Source organism: Ranitomeya variabilis, chromosome 1 (assembly GCF_051348905.1).
Source record: "Ranitomeya variabilis isolate aRanVar5 chromosome 1, aRanVar5.hap1, whole genome shotgun sequence".
Lineage (NCBI taxonomy): Eukaryota > Metazoa > Chordata > Amphibia > Anura > Dendrobatidae > Ranitomeya > Ranitomeya variabilis.
In genome coordinates, this window is record NC_135232.1 from 762879173 (window position 1) to 762895332 (window position 16160).

General features: G+C 45.8%; 1 protein-coding gene across 1 annotated transcript in view; it reads right to left on the bottom strand.

Moving 5' to 3' along the window:
• LOC143783292 (gamma-aminobutyric acid receptor subunit pi-like) overlaps positions 1-16160 on the bottom strand; it is a 169331-nt gene that overhangs the window by 39364 nt on the left and 113807 nt on the right. Inside the window, exon 4 of the mRNA XM_077271701.1 lies at positions 10900-11117. Within this exon, the coding sequence (XP_077127816.1) occupies positions 10900-11117 (218 nt within the window). The remainder of the gene's footprint in view (positions 1-10899; positions 11118-16160) is intronic.

Consider the following 16160-nt stretch of genomic DNA (forward strand, 5'->3'; position numbering starts at 1 on the left):
TTTAGTTTTTGCTTCTGTTATTCCCTCAATAAAGCGTTTTATAATTTTCCCCAAATACCTGTCTTTGTACCTGGAGGCGGGTCTGAAGCCTCCTCTGTGAAGCGCCCAACTGCCGTCACTCATCTCTTCTGGGGCGATGGTCGCCGCCCCCTGCGCGCTGTTCTTCTTAAATCCGGCGCCTGCGCTGTGCGTGCCTGCCTGGGGCTTGCGCAGTGTTCATTGGCCGTCATAGCTCAGAAGCCGGGTGCCTGACTGCGCCTGTGCGGGCAGTGCGGCCACCCTGTTGCTGAATCCCCGCCCCGCACTGTGTTATGCATTATGCACAGTGCGGGGCTGGGATTCCTGGGCATGCGCACTGCGCTGTTCAGACGCTCCCCCGGTCCCCCGCCTTCCAGCGTTGCCGGAATATACAGGTTTCCTTGCCGGCGTTTGGAACAGCCACAAAGAACAAAGCTGGAAGGCGGGGGACCTGGGGAGCGTCTGAACAGTGCAGTGCGCATTGTTGTGAATTTGCTTTTTGCTCCCTCTAGTGGTTACTAGTTTTTTGACTCTGGTTTTTCTGTCATTCCTTTTATCCGCACCTGGGTCGTTAGTTAGGGGTGTTGCTATATAAGCTCCCTGGACCTTCAGTTCAATGCCTGGCAACGTAGTTATCAGAGCTAGTCTGCTGTGCTCTTGTCTACTGATCCTGGTTCCAGTTATATCAGCTAAGTCTGCCTTTTGCTTTTTGCTATTTGTTTTGGTTTTGTATTTTTGTCCAGCTTGTTCCAAATCTATATCCTGACCTTTGCTGGAAGCTCTAGGGGGCTGGTGTTCTCCCCCCGGACCGTTAGACGGTTCGGGGGTTCTTGAATTTCCAGTGTGGATTTTGATAGGGTTTTTGTTGACCATATAAGTTACCTTTCTTTATTCTGCTATCAGTAAGCGGGCCTCTCTGTGCTAAACCTGGTTCATTTCTGTGTTTGTCATTTCCTCTTACCTCACCGTCATTATTTGTGGGGGGCTTCTATCCAGCTTTGGGGTCCCCTTCTCTGGAGGCAAGAAAGGTCTTTGTTTTCCTCTACTAGGGGTAGCTAGATTCTCCGGCTGGCGCGTGTCATCTAGAATCAACGTAGGAATGATCCCCGGCTACTTCTAGTGTTGGCGTTAGGAGTAGATATATGGTCAACCCAGTTACCACTGCCCTATGAGCTGGATTTTTGTATTCTGCAGACTTCCACGTTCCTCTGAGACCCTCGCCATTGGGGTCATAACAGTTTGCCAGGCCAGTATTAAATGTTTAATGCATTGCAGAAGAGGGATTATAAGAAAGAAGATTCTGAGTTTTTTTTTTCTCCTTCCCCTTTACCTCAGAGTGGCTATGCTTGCTGCAGACATGAATGTCCAGACCTTGATTACAAGTGTGGACCAGCTGGCTACTCGTGTGCAGGGCATACAAGACTATGTTATCAGAAATCCTAGGTCAGAACCTAAAATACCGATTCCTGAACTGTTTTCCGGAGACAGGTTTAAGTTTAGGAATTTCGTGAATAATTGTAAATTGTTTTTGTCCCTGAGACCCTGTTCATCAGGAGATTCTGCTCAGCAAGTAAAAATTGTTATTTCGTTCTTACGGGGCGACCCTCAGGATTGGGCTTTTTCGCTGGCGCCAGGAGATCCGGCATTGGCTGATCTTGATGCGTTTTTTCTGGCGCTCGGTTTACTTTATGAGGAACCCAATCTTGAGATTCAGGCAGAAAAGGCCTTGCTGTCTATGTCTCAGGGGCAGGACGAGGCTGAAGTGTATTGCCAAAAATTTCGGAAATGGTCCGTGCTGACACATTGGAACGAGTGTGCACTGGCCGCTAATTTTAGAAATGGCCTTTCTGAAGCCATTAAGAATGTTATGGTGGGTTTTCCCATTCCCACAGGTCTGAATGATACTATGGCACTGGCTATTCAAATTGACCGGCGGTTGCGGGAGCGCAAAACCGCAAATTCCCTCATGGTGTTGTCTGAACAGACACCTAATTCGGTGCAATGTGATAGAAAAACCGCAAATTCCCTCATGGTGTTGTCTGAACAGACACCTGATTTAATGCAATGTGATAGAATCCTGACTAGAAATGAGCGGAAAATTCATAGACGCCGGAATGGCTTGTGCTACTACTGTGGTGATTCTACACATGTTATCTCAGCATGCTCTAAACGTATAGCTAAGGTTGTTAGTCCTGTCACCGTTGGTAATTTGCAACCTAAATTTATTCTGTCTGTAACTTTGATTTGCTCACTGTCATCTTATCCTGTCATGGCGTTTGTAGATTCAGGTGCTGCCCTGAGTCTCATGGATCTCTCATTTGCTAAGCGCTGTGGATTTACTCTTGAACCATTAGAAAATCCTATTCCTCTTAGGGGTATTGATGCTACACCATTGGCAGCAAATAAACCGCAGTATTGGACTCAGGTTACCATGTGCATGACTCCTGAACACCGCGAGGTGATACGTTTCTTGGTTTTACATAAAATGCATGATTTGGTCGTTTTAGGGCTGCCATGGTTACAGACCCATAATCCAGTCCTGGACTGGAAGGCTATGTCAGTCTCAAGTTGGGGCTGTCGTGGTATTCATGAGGATTCCCTGCCTGTGTCTATTGCTTCTTCTACGCCTTCGGAAGTTCCGGAGTATTTGTCTGATTATCAGGATGTCTTCAGTGAGTCTGAGTCCAGTGCACTGCCTCCTCATAGGGACTGTGACTGTGCTATAGATTTGATCCCAGGCAGTAAATTTCCTAAGGGAAGACTGTTTAATCTGTCGGTACCTGAACATACCGCTATGCGTTCATATATCAAGGAGTCTCTGGAAAAAGGACATATTCGTCCGTCTTCTTCCCCTCTTGGTGCGGGATTCTTTTTTGTGGCAAAAAAGGACGGATCTTTGAGACCTTGTATTGATTATCGGCTTTTAAATAAGATCACTGTCAAATTTCAGTATCCTTTACCGCTGTTGTCTGACTTGTTTGCCCGGATTAAGGGTGCCAAGTGGTTCACCAAGATAGACCTTCGTGGTGCGTACAACCTTGTGCGCATTAAGCAAGGTGATGAATGGAAAACCGCATTCAATACGCCCGAAGGTCATTTTGAGTACTTGGTGATGCCTTTTGGGCTCTCCAATGCGCCTTCAGTTTTTCAGTCCTTTATGCATGACATTTTCCGGAAGTATCTGGATAAATTTTTGATTGTTTATCTGGATGATATTTTGTTTTTTTCTGATAATTGGGATTCGCATGTGGAGCAGGTCAGGTTGGTCTTTAAAATTTTGCGTGAAAATTCTTTGTTTGTCAAGGGCTCAAAGTGTCTCTTTGGTGTACAGAAGGTTCCCTTTTTGGGGTTCATTTTTTCCCCTTCTGCTGTGGAGATGGACCCAGTCAAGGTCCGAGCTATTCTTGATTGGACTCGGCCCTCGTCAGTTAAGAGTCTTCAGAAGTTCTTGGGCTTCGCTAACTTCTACCGTCGTTTTATCGCTAATTTTTCTAGCATTGTGAAACCTTTGACGGATATGACCAAGAAGGGCTCCGATGTAGCTAACTGGGCTCCTGCTGCCGTGGAGGCTTTCCAGGAGTTGAAACGCCGGTTTACTTCGGCGCCTGTTTTGTGCCAGCCTGACGTCTCACTTCCCTTTCAGGTTGAGGTGGATGCTTCGGAGATTGGGGCAGGGGCCGTTTTGTCGCAGAGAGGCCCTGGTTGCTCTGTTATGAAGCCTTGTGCCTTTTTCTCTAGGAAATTTTCGCCTGCCGAGCGAAATTATGATGTGGGCAATCGGGAGTTGTTGGCCATGAAATGGGCATTTGAGGAGTGGCGTCATTGGCTCGAGGGTGCTAAGCATCGTGTGGTGGTCTTGACTGATCACAAAAATCTGATGTATCTCGAGTCTGCTAAACGCCTTAATCCGAGACAGGCCCGCTGGTCATTGTTTTTCTCCCGCTTTGATTTTGTTGTCTCGTATTTACCAGGTTCAAAGAATGTGAAGGCCGATGCTCTTTCTAGGAGCTTTGTGCCTGATGCTCCTGGAGTCGCTGATCCTGTTGGTATTCTTAAAGATGGAGTTATCTTGTCAGCTATTTCTCCGGATCTGCGACGTGTGTTGCAGAGATTTCAGGCTGATAGGCCTGAGTCTTGTCCACCTGACAGACTGTTTGTCCCGGATAAGTGGACCAGCAGAGTCATTTCCGAGGTTCATTCCTCGGTGTTGGCAGGTCACCCGGGAATTTTTGGCACCAGAGATCTGGTGGCCAGGTCCTTTTGGTGGCCTTCCTTGTCAAGGGATGTGCGGTCATTTGTGCAGTCCTGTGGGACTTGTGCTCGAGCTAAGCCTTGCTGTTCTCGTGCCAGCGGTTTGCTCTTGCCCTTGCCTGTCCCGAAGAGACCTTGGACACATATCTCCATGGATTTCATTTCTGATCTTCCGCTATCTCAGGGCATGTCCGTTATCTGGGTGATATGTGATCGCTTCTCCAAGATGGTCCATTTGGTTCCTTTGCCTAAGCTGCCTTCCTCTTCCGATCTGGTTCCTGTGTTTTTCCAGAACGTGGTTCGTTTGCACGGCATCCCTGAGAATATTGTGTCAGACAGAGGATCCCAGTTCGTTTCCAGGTTCTGGCGATCCTTTTGTAGTAGGATGGGCATTGATTTGTCGTTTTCGTCTGCTTTCCATCCTCAGACTAATGGACAGACGGAGCGAACCAATCAGACTTTGGAGGCTTATTTGAGGTGTTTTGTCTCTGCTGATCAGGACGATTGGGTGACATTCTTGCCGTTGGCTGAGTTTGCCCTTAATAATCGGGCTAGTTCCGCCACCTTGGTTTCGCCTTTTTTCTGCAACTCTGGTTTCCATCCTCGCTTTTCTTCGGGTCATGTGGAGCCTTCTGACTGTCCTGGGGTGGATTCTGTGGTGGATAGGTTGCAGCAGATCTGGAATCATGTGGTGGACAACTTGAAGTTGTCACAGGAGAAGGCTCAGCGCTTTGCCAACCGCCGCCGCGGTGTGGGTCCCCGACTACGCGTTGGGGATTTGGTGTGGCTTTCTTCCCGCTTTGTTCCTATGAAGGTCTCCTCTCCCAAATTTAAACCTCGTTTTATTGGGCCTTACAAGATATTGGAAATCCTTAATCCTGTATCTTTTCGTCTGGATCTTCCTGTGTCGTTTGCTATTCACAATGTATTTCATAGGTCCTTGTTGCGGCGGTACATTGTGCCTGTAGTTCCTTCTGCTGAGCCTCCTGCTCCGGTGTTGGTTGAGGGCGAGTTGGAGTACGTGGTGGAGAAGATCTTGGATTCTCGCCTCTCCAGGCGGAGGCTTCAGTACCTGGTCAAGTGGAAGGGCTATGGTCAGGAGGATAATTCCTGGGTGGTCGCCTCTGATGTTCATGCGGCCGATTTAGTTCGTGCCTTTCATGCCGCTCATCCTGATCGCCCTGGTGGTCGTGGTGAGGGTTCGGTGACCCCTCACTAAGGGGGGGGTACTGTTGTGAATTTGCTTTTTGCTCCCTCTAGTGGTTACTAGTTTTTTGACTCTGGTTTTTCTGTCATTCCTTTTATCCGCACCTGGGTCGTTAGTTAGGGGTGTTGCTATATAAGCTCCCTGGACCTTCAGTTCAATGCCTGGCAACGTAGTTATCAGAGCTAGTCTGCTGTGCTCTTGTCTACTGATCCTGGTTCCAGTTATATCAGCTAAGTCTGCCTTTTGCTTTTTGCTATTTGTTTTGGTTTTGTATTTTTGTCCAGCTTGTTCCAAATCTATATCCTGACCTTTGCTGGAAGCTCTAGGGGGCTGGTGTTCTCCCCCCGGACCGTTAGACGGTTCGGGGGTTCTTGAATTTCCAGTGTGGATTTTGATAGGGTTTTTGTTGACCATATAAGTTACCTTTCTTTATTCTGCTATCAGTAAGCGGGCCTCTCTGTGCTAAACCTGGTTCATTTCTGTGTTTGTCATTTCCTCTTACCTCACCGTCATTATTTGTGGGGGGCTTCTATCCAGCTTTGGGGTCCCCTTCTCTGGAGGCAAGAAAGGTCTTTGTTTTCCTCTACTAGGGGTAGCTAGATTCTCCGGCTGGCGCGTGTCATCTAGAATCAACGTAGGAATGATCCCCGGCTACTTCTAGTGTTGGCGTTAGGAGTAGATATATGGTCAACCCAGTTACCACTGCCCTATGAGCTGGATTTTTGTATTCTGCAGACTTCCACGTTCCTCTGAGACCCTCGCCATTGGGGTCATAACAGCGCATGCCCAGGAACCCCAGCCCCGCACTGTGCATAATGCATAACACAGTGCGGGGCGGGGATTCAGTAACAGGGTGGCCGCACTGCCCGCACAGGCGCAGTCAGGCACCCGGCATCTGAGCTATGACGGCCAATGAACACTGCGCAAGCCCCAGGCAGGCACGCACAGCGCCGGATTTAAGAAGAACAGCGTGCAGGGGGCGGCGACCATCGCCCCAGAAGAGATGAGTGACGGCAGTTGGGCGCTTCACAGAGGAGGCTTCAGACCCGCCTCCAGGTACAAAGACAGGTATTTGGGGAAAATTAAAAAACGCTTTATTGAGGGAATAACAGAAGGAAAAACTAAAAGAGCCACCTTGTTAGAATGCAGCATTACTGCTGCACATGGTGGCTCTTTTAGTTTATAACGGCTGGAGGGGGTGACAGTGGCCTTTTAACAAGCTGTACTACATGATTTAGGATAATAAGCCAGTTAAGCACTCTATTTGCATACACGTGTTTCAGGGTGTTTGACTTTGCTCAGTTCAATGCCGGAGATCTGATTTAGCTGGGTGAAACACCTCTGTTCTAAACAGAAACGTTTCTCTTAAGGTACCTTCACACTAAACGACGCTGCAGCGATATCGACAACGATGCCGATCGCTGCAGCGTCGCTGTTTGGTCGCTGGAGAGCTGTCACACAGACAGCTCTCCAGCGACCAACGATGCCGAAGTCCCCGGGTAACCAGGGTAAACATCGGGTTACTAAGCTCAGGGCCGCGCTTAGTAACCCGATGTTTACTCTGGTTACCATTGTAAATGTAAAAAAAACAAACAGTACATACTCACCTTCTGCTGTCTGTCACACGTCCCTCGCCGTCTGCTTCCCGCACTGACTGTGAGTGCCGGCCGTATAAGGCACAGCACAGCGGTGACGTCACCGCTGTGCTCTGCTTTTACTTTACGTCCGGCACTGACAGTCAGTGCGGGAAGCAGACGGCGAGGGACGTGTGACAGACAGCAGAAGGTGAGTATGTACTGTTTGGTTTTTTTTACATTTACAGTGGTAACCAGGGTAAACATTTGGTTACTAAGCGCGGCCCTGCGCTTAGTAACCCGATATTTACCCTGGTTACCACTGTAAAACATTGCTGGCATCGTTGCTTTTGCTGTCAAACACGACGATACACGCCGATCTGACGACCAAATAAAGTTCTGAACTTTCAGCAACGACCAGCGATATCACAGCAGGATCCAGATCGCTGCTGCGTGTCAAACACAACGATATCGCTATCCAGGACGCTGCAACGTCACGGATCGCTATCGTTATCGTTGCAAAGTCGTTTAGTGTGAAGGTACCTTTAGTGGACTGTGTCAAGGTCACATAAAGACACTTAAAGCCATTCAATGCTCTCCTGAGAAATTGGTTCTGCAAATATCCTCTTCATAATGGAAGAGGTCTTGAAATCTATTAGATATAATAATGATAATAATAATAATATATCTATTATATGTGGAAATCCAAAAAGTCAATATGGAAAAAGAAAGAATAGAACTTGGGTTGTATATGGAACCAGGAGTCTGAGCAAATACTGTTGGAATTTAATATGGGCAAAAGTTCAAATCAGGGGCGTAACAATCACATTCACAGAGGTTGCGACTGTGACCAGGAGGGGGACCATGAAGGTGAGTGATCAACCGACGCCATCAGAAACTTCAACTGGATGTGCGTCATGCACACATGTAGCTGAAGTGCATTGCAGCGCACAGACCAGTTGGGTCTATGAGGGCAATACACGCTGCCGGCCAATCAGAAGATAGCAACTGACGTTGGTATGCACGTGACTGGGGGCACATGGCAGTGACATCATGTGGTCCTGTTGCTTGCACGCTGTAATCAGCTGCCGGCTTCCGATGAGGACACCTCGCAGCGGGACAGTGGAGGGAGTATAATTGTCCACAAACTTCTCTCTATTTGTTCATCATATGGTACCGCTCATTACAGTAATGAATATGGACCCCACTCCACTCCCATAGGGGTGGAGCCGCATATTCATTACTGTAATGAGCGGTACCATGTGACCGCTCACTACAGGAAGAAGCTGCCGGCGCCGGGGAAGCAGGGACCGCGCCAGGAGCAGGTGAGTATAACGTAGTGCATGATATTCACCTGCTCCCTTTTCCACCGTAGCCAGACGCCAATGTGTCTTCTGCATCCTCTGCACTGACGCTCAGGTCAGAGGGCGCGGTGACGCAATTAGTGCGTGCCGCCCTCTGCCTGAGCAGTCAGTGCAGTGGACGGGGAACGTAGCGGTGGCTGGCGGCGGTGGAGCAGGTGAATATAGAAAGTGCCTGGGGCCTGAGCGACGAGAGGTGAGTATGTGATTTTTTTTATTTTTATCGCAGCAACAGCATATGGGGCAAATGACTGTATGGAGCATCTTATGGGGCCATGTGCAGCATTTATGGAGCATTACATGGGGCAAATGACTGTATGGAGCATCTTATGGGGCCATAATCCGCATTTATTGAGCATTACATGGGGCAAATTACTGTATGGAGCATCTTATGGGGCCATAATCAGCATTTATGGAGCATTACTTGGGGCAAATGTCAGTATGGAGCATCTTATGGGGCCACAATCAGCACTTGTGCAGCATTATATGGGGCGTATTTTGTATGGAGCATCTTATGGGGCCCATCATGAACTGTATAGAGCATTATATGGGGCTCCTGATTCAATATGGATATTCAAAAACACTTAACCTACTGATGTCTCAATTAATTTTACTTTTATTGGTATCTATTTTTATTTTTGACATTTATCAGTAGCTGCTGCATTTTCCACCCTAGGCTTATACTCGAGTCATTAAGTTTTCCCATTTTTTTGTGGCAAAATTAGGGGGGTCGGCTTATACTCGGGTCGGCTTATACTCGAGTATATACGGTAAATCCATTCAGATATCACTGACGCCAAAATTACTGTATACCAGTGTGATAATAACCACATAAACCAAACCCATGTTGTGCACACCTAATTTTAATGTATATAATAGAAAACAACAATTTAACCCCTTACTGACATCCACCCTACTTTACAGTGCACAAAGTGAGTCTGACCCATACCTGGCAGATAATGGTTGAGTGTCACAACCAGGTCCTGCCTCTAGCAGCTGCAGGTGGAGCGGAACTCTGCCTTCTACATGACAAGCACAGTGGATGGGATTTATAGCACTCCCATGCCCACTGTGCTTCTATTTGACGCTGTGTAAACTCCCCCGCGGTTCGGGTTTACGAGCCACGGCATGTCAGTTATCTGAAATTTCCACAATATAATGTATAGGATGGACCATCCCTGAACAGGGTCCCCTTGCCAATGGTAGGATGGCTTTTATGCCTTTTTGATCAAAAACAGTGTGACTAAGAACCCTAAGTTATTTAAATGCACTTTTGCTTTTGCTACTTACTTAGTAACAGCAGGGTATATGATGATTTAGTTTCTTATAGGTTTTATACTCATTATTAGTCCAAGGACGCAGTCAGACGGCCGCATAAATTGGAGTGTGATGTGAATGCAGTCCATGGACTGCCCGGTGGCCCTTCCCAACCCGAGTATGGCAGAGACAAGGACATACATGACGCCGTCACACTCAGCAGCGGGCAGTCCATGCCGATCTTACACTGATTTACATGGCCGTCTCACTGCGCCCCAGAGGACACCTGTCATGGTGAAAATGACATCTGATCTGCAGGCAGGATGTTATAGGAGAGGAGATTGATGTACATTTTTGTGGGAAAAAGTTCACTAAAACATGCATGTTATTCATTAAAATCCCTTGTATTGCATGCGTAGGAGTCTTAAGAGTGGTCCTATTCAGTGATTGACCCCCTGTATGACTGTGCTGCAGATATAGCTGTCAATCATAGTTTAAAGCATGGCCAGGAAAAACATATACTAAAAACTTAACATTTACTGAATACAAAGGCCAATATATACCTAGGACAAACATACAACCAACAATTACAAAGTATAAGTGCTCAAGGTTAGCAGTGCTGGAGTAAAAAATGGTTCAATCTCACCATGTCCTCCAATACCTGTTTACTATAATGAGGAAACCAGAGCAGGAGGGGAGAAGAGGGGGATTTAAAGAGTGAAGACAAGGTAGTCTTTCTATTTCTCCCTGTCCTGCCCCTGTTATACTCCCGCCCTGACGAGGGCAGTACCCAAGTGTGGACCTGCTTGTAAATTACCCATGAATAATGTAGCCTAGAGATAGCTGTCAATCACTAGAGGAACCATTGGCCTCATACATACAAGTTATTCTGAACATCATTCTGCTTCTTCTCTCTACCATGCTGTCCACAGACTGGACAATGTACAATGTCACAGGTTCCTTCTAAGGATGTGTTAAAAATTGCCGTGAAAACTATCATAAATTCAGACAAATTTGATGGAACAGATTCATGTAGGAACCTGACAGACCACATTGTAAGTCAATGGTGTTCACTGGGCTCCTGAATGTTTTGTGGTCCAATGGATCTGACACTAGGTTGTGAATTCTGTCACACAGGTGTGAACAGAGCCTTCTCTTCTCTAAATGCTTAGATGTCATAATAATGCCTTTGTGCAATACATACAAAAATATTCTAGAATGTCATGGTTACCTGATTGCATAAAGCACAGTTCCATTGGAATAAAGACGAACAAGACGATTATCCACAGTAACGTCATGCAGGAATGATTTCTTGGAATCTACAATGTATGTGTCTGGAACCCAAAGCAATTCCACAAGCCTGGGATCCAAAGTAATGCTTTTACTGCCATCAAATACTAGACGTTCATCTGTCCATCTCTGGCGCAGAAATATTGTGGCTGTATAATCCTGTAATATGGAAAATAGCGTAAATCAAAGAGAGGAATGTCAAATATTGAAAAATATTTGAATGGATTTTTTTTAAAGCGGTTGTCCACTACTTTGCCATTGATGACCTGTCTGATATTCATAGTAAATTTAAAGGGAACCTGTCACCCCCTCCGGGCATTTTTAAGTAAAAGAGCCTCCTTCAGCAGCACTAAGGCTACATTCTTTTTTTGCTCCCTACTAACGCTGCAATATTAAGTTTTATAATTTTTGTGCCATACCTGTATTCTGTCCGGGGGGCGCATCTTTTCTCCCTGACTCAAACGCCTCCCAGCCATCAGTCAGCCCCTCAGTGCACCGGGCGCCGCTTCCTCTTCTTTCCTCCAGCGTGATACAAGTCGTCTGCACTGCAGCATCAGAGTGATCACAAGCTGATGCTGCAGTGCAGACGACTCGTATCACGCTGGAGGAAAGAGGCGGAAGAGATGGGGACAGCCGCAGATACTAACTGCGCATGCGCCAGATTCCCAGCCCCACAGTGTGAATACATCAGAACACACTGAGGGGCAAGATCACTAGATCAGCTGATGTAAAAAAAAAATGTAACCAACAGCACCAGAGTGTGTGGATGCACGCTCCAAAGTTCAAGGATCCCAATTGAACAGTACTCACACTTGTAGAAAGAAGAAGCAGCATCCGTTCCAGGTGAAAGAAGTAGTATCAAAAAGAGTCTTTATTCTGCCATAGAAACATACAACGTTTCGGCCATGTTGGCCTTTATCAAGTATAATATATACACCACCTGACCGCCTTAAATAGTGTGGAGCTACAACCAGCACCAATCACATACCAAGGGCAGTCATAATACAATTACAAAAAAAATAAATACAAGAAATACATGTAAACCATCAGCCCCCACCATATCATAAACAGTGTATCATGGGACTCGCATAAAATATACAAAAAACAATGTATCAGAGTGGGTCCAATCAGCTGTAAACCTTGCAGTCCAATCGCAGCGTTGTTGCTTCGGTAGTCATAGTAACCAATCACCGATCGTTCTACTCCCAACTCTGGGGTGTACATCATCGGATCAACGCTGTCATCACGCTGCACAAGCCACCTGTAAAATAACAAATACCTCTCATCATAGACTACTGCACCGTCACCTTAGAGTCCACCGATCGGTGCCGCCAGAGACAGTGCGGGGGCTCGTCACGTGCACGCGGTCACATGGCGGTACTGGAGGACCAATTTGTGTACAATTCCACCTACTGGCGCCACGTCCGATCCTGGTGGCGCTACATCGACGACATTTTTTGTATCTGGGAGGGGCCTCAACATGACCTCTTTGAGTTCCTATCGGAACTGAACAATGTGCATCCACAATTGAAATTCACTATCTCATACTCTATGGATAGAGTTCAGTTTTTAGATACTATGGTATACAAATGTGATGATAAGTTATGCACTGACTTGTTTGTGAAGGCAACAGACAGGAATAGCCTTCTTGAATATGGTAGCCATCACCCTAGGAGGATGATGGACTCTCTCCCGTGGAGTCAATTGCTGCGGGTTCGCCGCATTGTCTCTGATGATGACATATGCAATGTTAGGCTGGACGAGATGTGCGACAAATTTATACGTAGGGGTTATCCCAAAAAGAAAGTGATGTCTCAGAAAAATAGGGTGACCGAATTGACGGTTGGGGATTTGCAAACACAAAAAAATAGGAATACACAGAAACGGATCCCCTTTGTGTCAACTTATAGCCCAGCGAGTGGGGGGATTTCTAATATTCTTAATAAACATTGGGGTCTTTTGAATAGAGGGCTACCACAGATTGAGGAATTTCACTCACGACCGATTCTCTCTTATAGGCGGGGACGTAATTTAAAGGACAAACTGGTGAAGTCTGATGTTGGGACGAGGAAGGTTGCCCTCCAAAGGACTTTGTGTCCACCTAGGATGGGCAACTTTCCCTGCCTCAACTGTGCTTGTTGCGGCAACATGTTGAAGGGTGAAAGTTTTTTTCACCCTCAAACCGGTAAAAAATTTCTGATCAAAGATAGATATACGTGCTCTTCAAACTATGTAATCTACACAATAGTGTGTCCTTGTGGACTGATATACGTGGGGGAGACCACGAATGAGATTCGGGCACGTATAAGCAAGCATAAAAGCACTATAAGAACTAAACAACTAGAATTACCAGTTCCTAAGCACTTTAATGAATGTCGACACTCGGTTAACCAACTTAGATTCAGAGTGATTGACGGGGTTCCTGCACTGAGAAGGGGTGGGAATAGGGTGAAATTGTTAAAACAGAAAGAACTAAGGTGGATTTCGATTTTGGAGTCTCTACAACCAAAGGGGCTCAATATTGAATATAATTTGCAAATATGTATTTCCTAAATCCCCCCTTATTCTGGTGATGTCTGTAATCCGTATATTTGTTTTTAATCATGTGTTATTTTATTATATTCACTGTGCCTTTCATGGGATTTTTTATAATATTTCCTCTCTGTTGCAGTGGGGTTATATGGGTATCCGATCTATTTATAGGCTACCTGCTTTTCTCTGCTTTTTTGATGTTTTTTTTCCCCTCCCCTTTGTCCATATGGCAAATTGCCAATTGCTTTGATTGCCATGGAATTGGCTGAGTCTACACTTCCCGTGCTGTGTGAGGAGTGACACTGCGCCGCGCAGAGGTTTGGGATAGGACGTGTTCCCGCCCCTCCTTCCTCTGATGTGTACGTATGTGAGCTCTTACATCGCTGGGAGTGTATTTGGATCTGATGTGGCCGACGCATGTGTTGGGAGGCGTGCCTGTGCTGCGGTCATGTGACCGCGTGCACGTGACGAGCCCCCGCACTGTCTCTGGCGGCACCGATCGGTGGACTCTAAGGTGACGGTGCAGTAGTCTATGATGAGAGGTATTTGTTATTTTACAGGTGGCTTGTGCAGCGTGATGACAGCGTTGATCCGATGATGTACACCCCAGAGTTGGGAGTAGAACGATCGGTGATTGGTTACTATGACTACCGAAGCAACAACGCTGCGATTGGACTGCAAGGTTTACAGCTGATTGGACCCACTCTGATACATTGTTTTTTGTATATTTTATGCGAGTCCCATGATACACTGTTTATGATATGGTGGGGGCTGATGGTTTACATGTATTTCTTGTATTTATTTTTTTTGTAATTGTATTATGACTGCCCTTGGTATGTGATTGGTGCTGGTTGTAGCTCCACACTATTTAAGGCGGTCAGGTGGTGTATATATTATACTTGATAAAGGCCAACATGGCCGAAACGTTGTATGTTTCTATGGCAGAATAAAGACTCTTTTTGATACTACTTCTTTCACCTGGAACGGATGCTGCTTCTTCTTTCTACATAGATCAGCTGATGTGACTTGCAGGGCAGCGCGCATGACAGAAAAATGAGAGCACAGTGCAGGCATCGGGTAGGTGCATACAAACAGAGGAGGCGGTGCCCAATGCACTAAGGGGCAGACTGACGACGGGGAGGCGGTTGAGCCCAGGAGAAAAGATGTGCCCCCGGACAGAATACAGGTATGGCGCAAAAATTATGCTTAAACTTCATATTAGCAGGGAGCAAAAAAAGAAGAGCCACCTTCACAGAATTGATCCTTAGTGCTGCCGAAGGTGGCTCTTTTACTTAAAATGCACAGAGGGGGTGACAGGTTCCCTTTAAGCCAATATATTAAGAATTAAAAATAAAAAAATATTTAAAAAATATATGAAATTTACAAGTAAATGAAAAATGTGAACATTTCAAACTTTTAATGCATTTGTCTGTAAACTAGATATTTGTAATGCACAACATTTCTTGCTGACATTTCCCATACTTCTTTGTTATACTGGCTTCCATTTTCAGTGTAAGGCTGGAGTCACACTAAATGTATGAATAATCGGTCCGAGTCTCCCTGCTGAGAGTCGCACAAGTGTCATGCGAGTACAATCTGATTTTTCACACCTAGCATTCGATTTACATCCGAATGCAGTGCGCTTGCTATCCGATTTTAACATGAGCTTTTACATACAGCAATTCTCTGTCCTTTACACATCATTTTCAAAGGAAATATTCGGCAAAACACACACACGTGGCGTGTGTGTGTGTATATATATATATATATATATATATATATATAAAGAAAAGCCTGCAATTCATGTGCCACATGTAGTATAATCACAGCGTGACAGGTTAGAATAGAATATATAGAATAGATATATACACATAAAATACATAGATATATAGACGGCAGTGACACACACATATATGTATATATATTACATAGATAAAAGAAAAGCCAGAAATTCATGTGCCGTGTTCTGTAAAATTACTGCAGGAGCCGACAGGATAGAAGAGATGGATTACATACAGTAAAAACAAATAAAATAGGTAGATATACAGATGTCTGTGGCAAATACAATTAGTACAGTATGTGTGCAGCTAACTGTACAAGTATTTAATTACTAAAAGATTATTTTTTGGAAAAAAATGGAGTGGGCTCCAGCGCAATTTTCGTAACCAGCAGCGGGAAAGCCGACAGCTGGGGGCAGATGTTTATAGCCTGGGAAGGGGGTAATACTGATGTAGCTCCCCAGCTATTAATATATGCTCACAACTGTATACTTAGTCTTCACTGGCTATTAAAATGGGGGACCCTAAAAAAATGACGTAGGGTCTCCCTATAATTAATAATCAGCAAAAGCTATTCAGATAGCTGTGGGCGGATATTAATAGCCTAGGAAGGGGCCATGGATACTGCCCCCCAAACTAAAAACATCAGCTCTCAGCCACCCTAGAAAAGGCGCATCTCAAAGATGTGGCAATCCTGGCACTTAGCCTCGCTCTTCCCACTTGCCCTGTAGCGGTGGCAAGTGGGGTGATAGTTGGGGGGTTGACGTCACCTTTGTATTGTCAGGTGACATCAAACCCTGAGGTTATTAATGGAGAAGTGTCAATAAGACATCCCCAATAAGACATCCCCATTACTAATCCCTTAGCCACATTGTAAGAAAACACAAACACC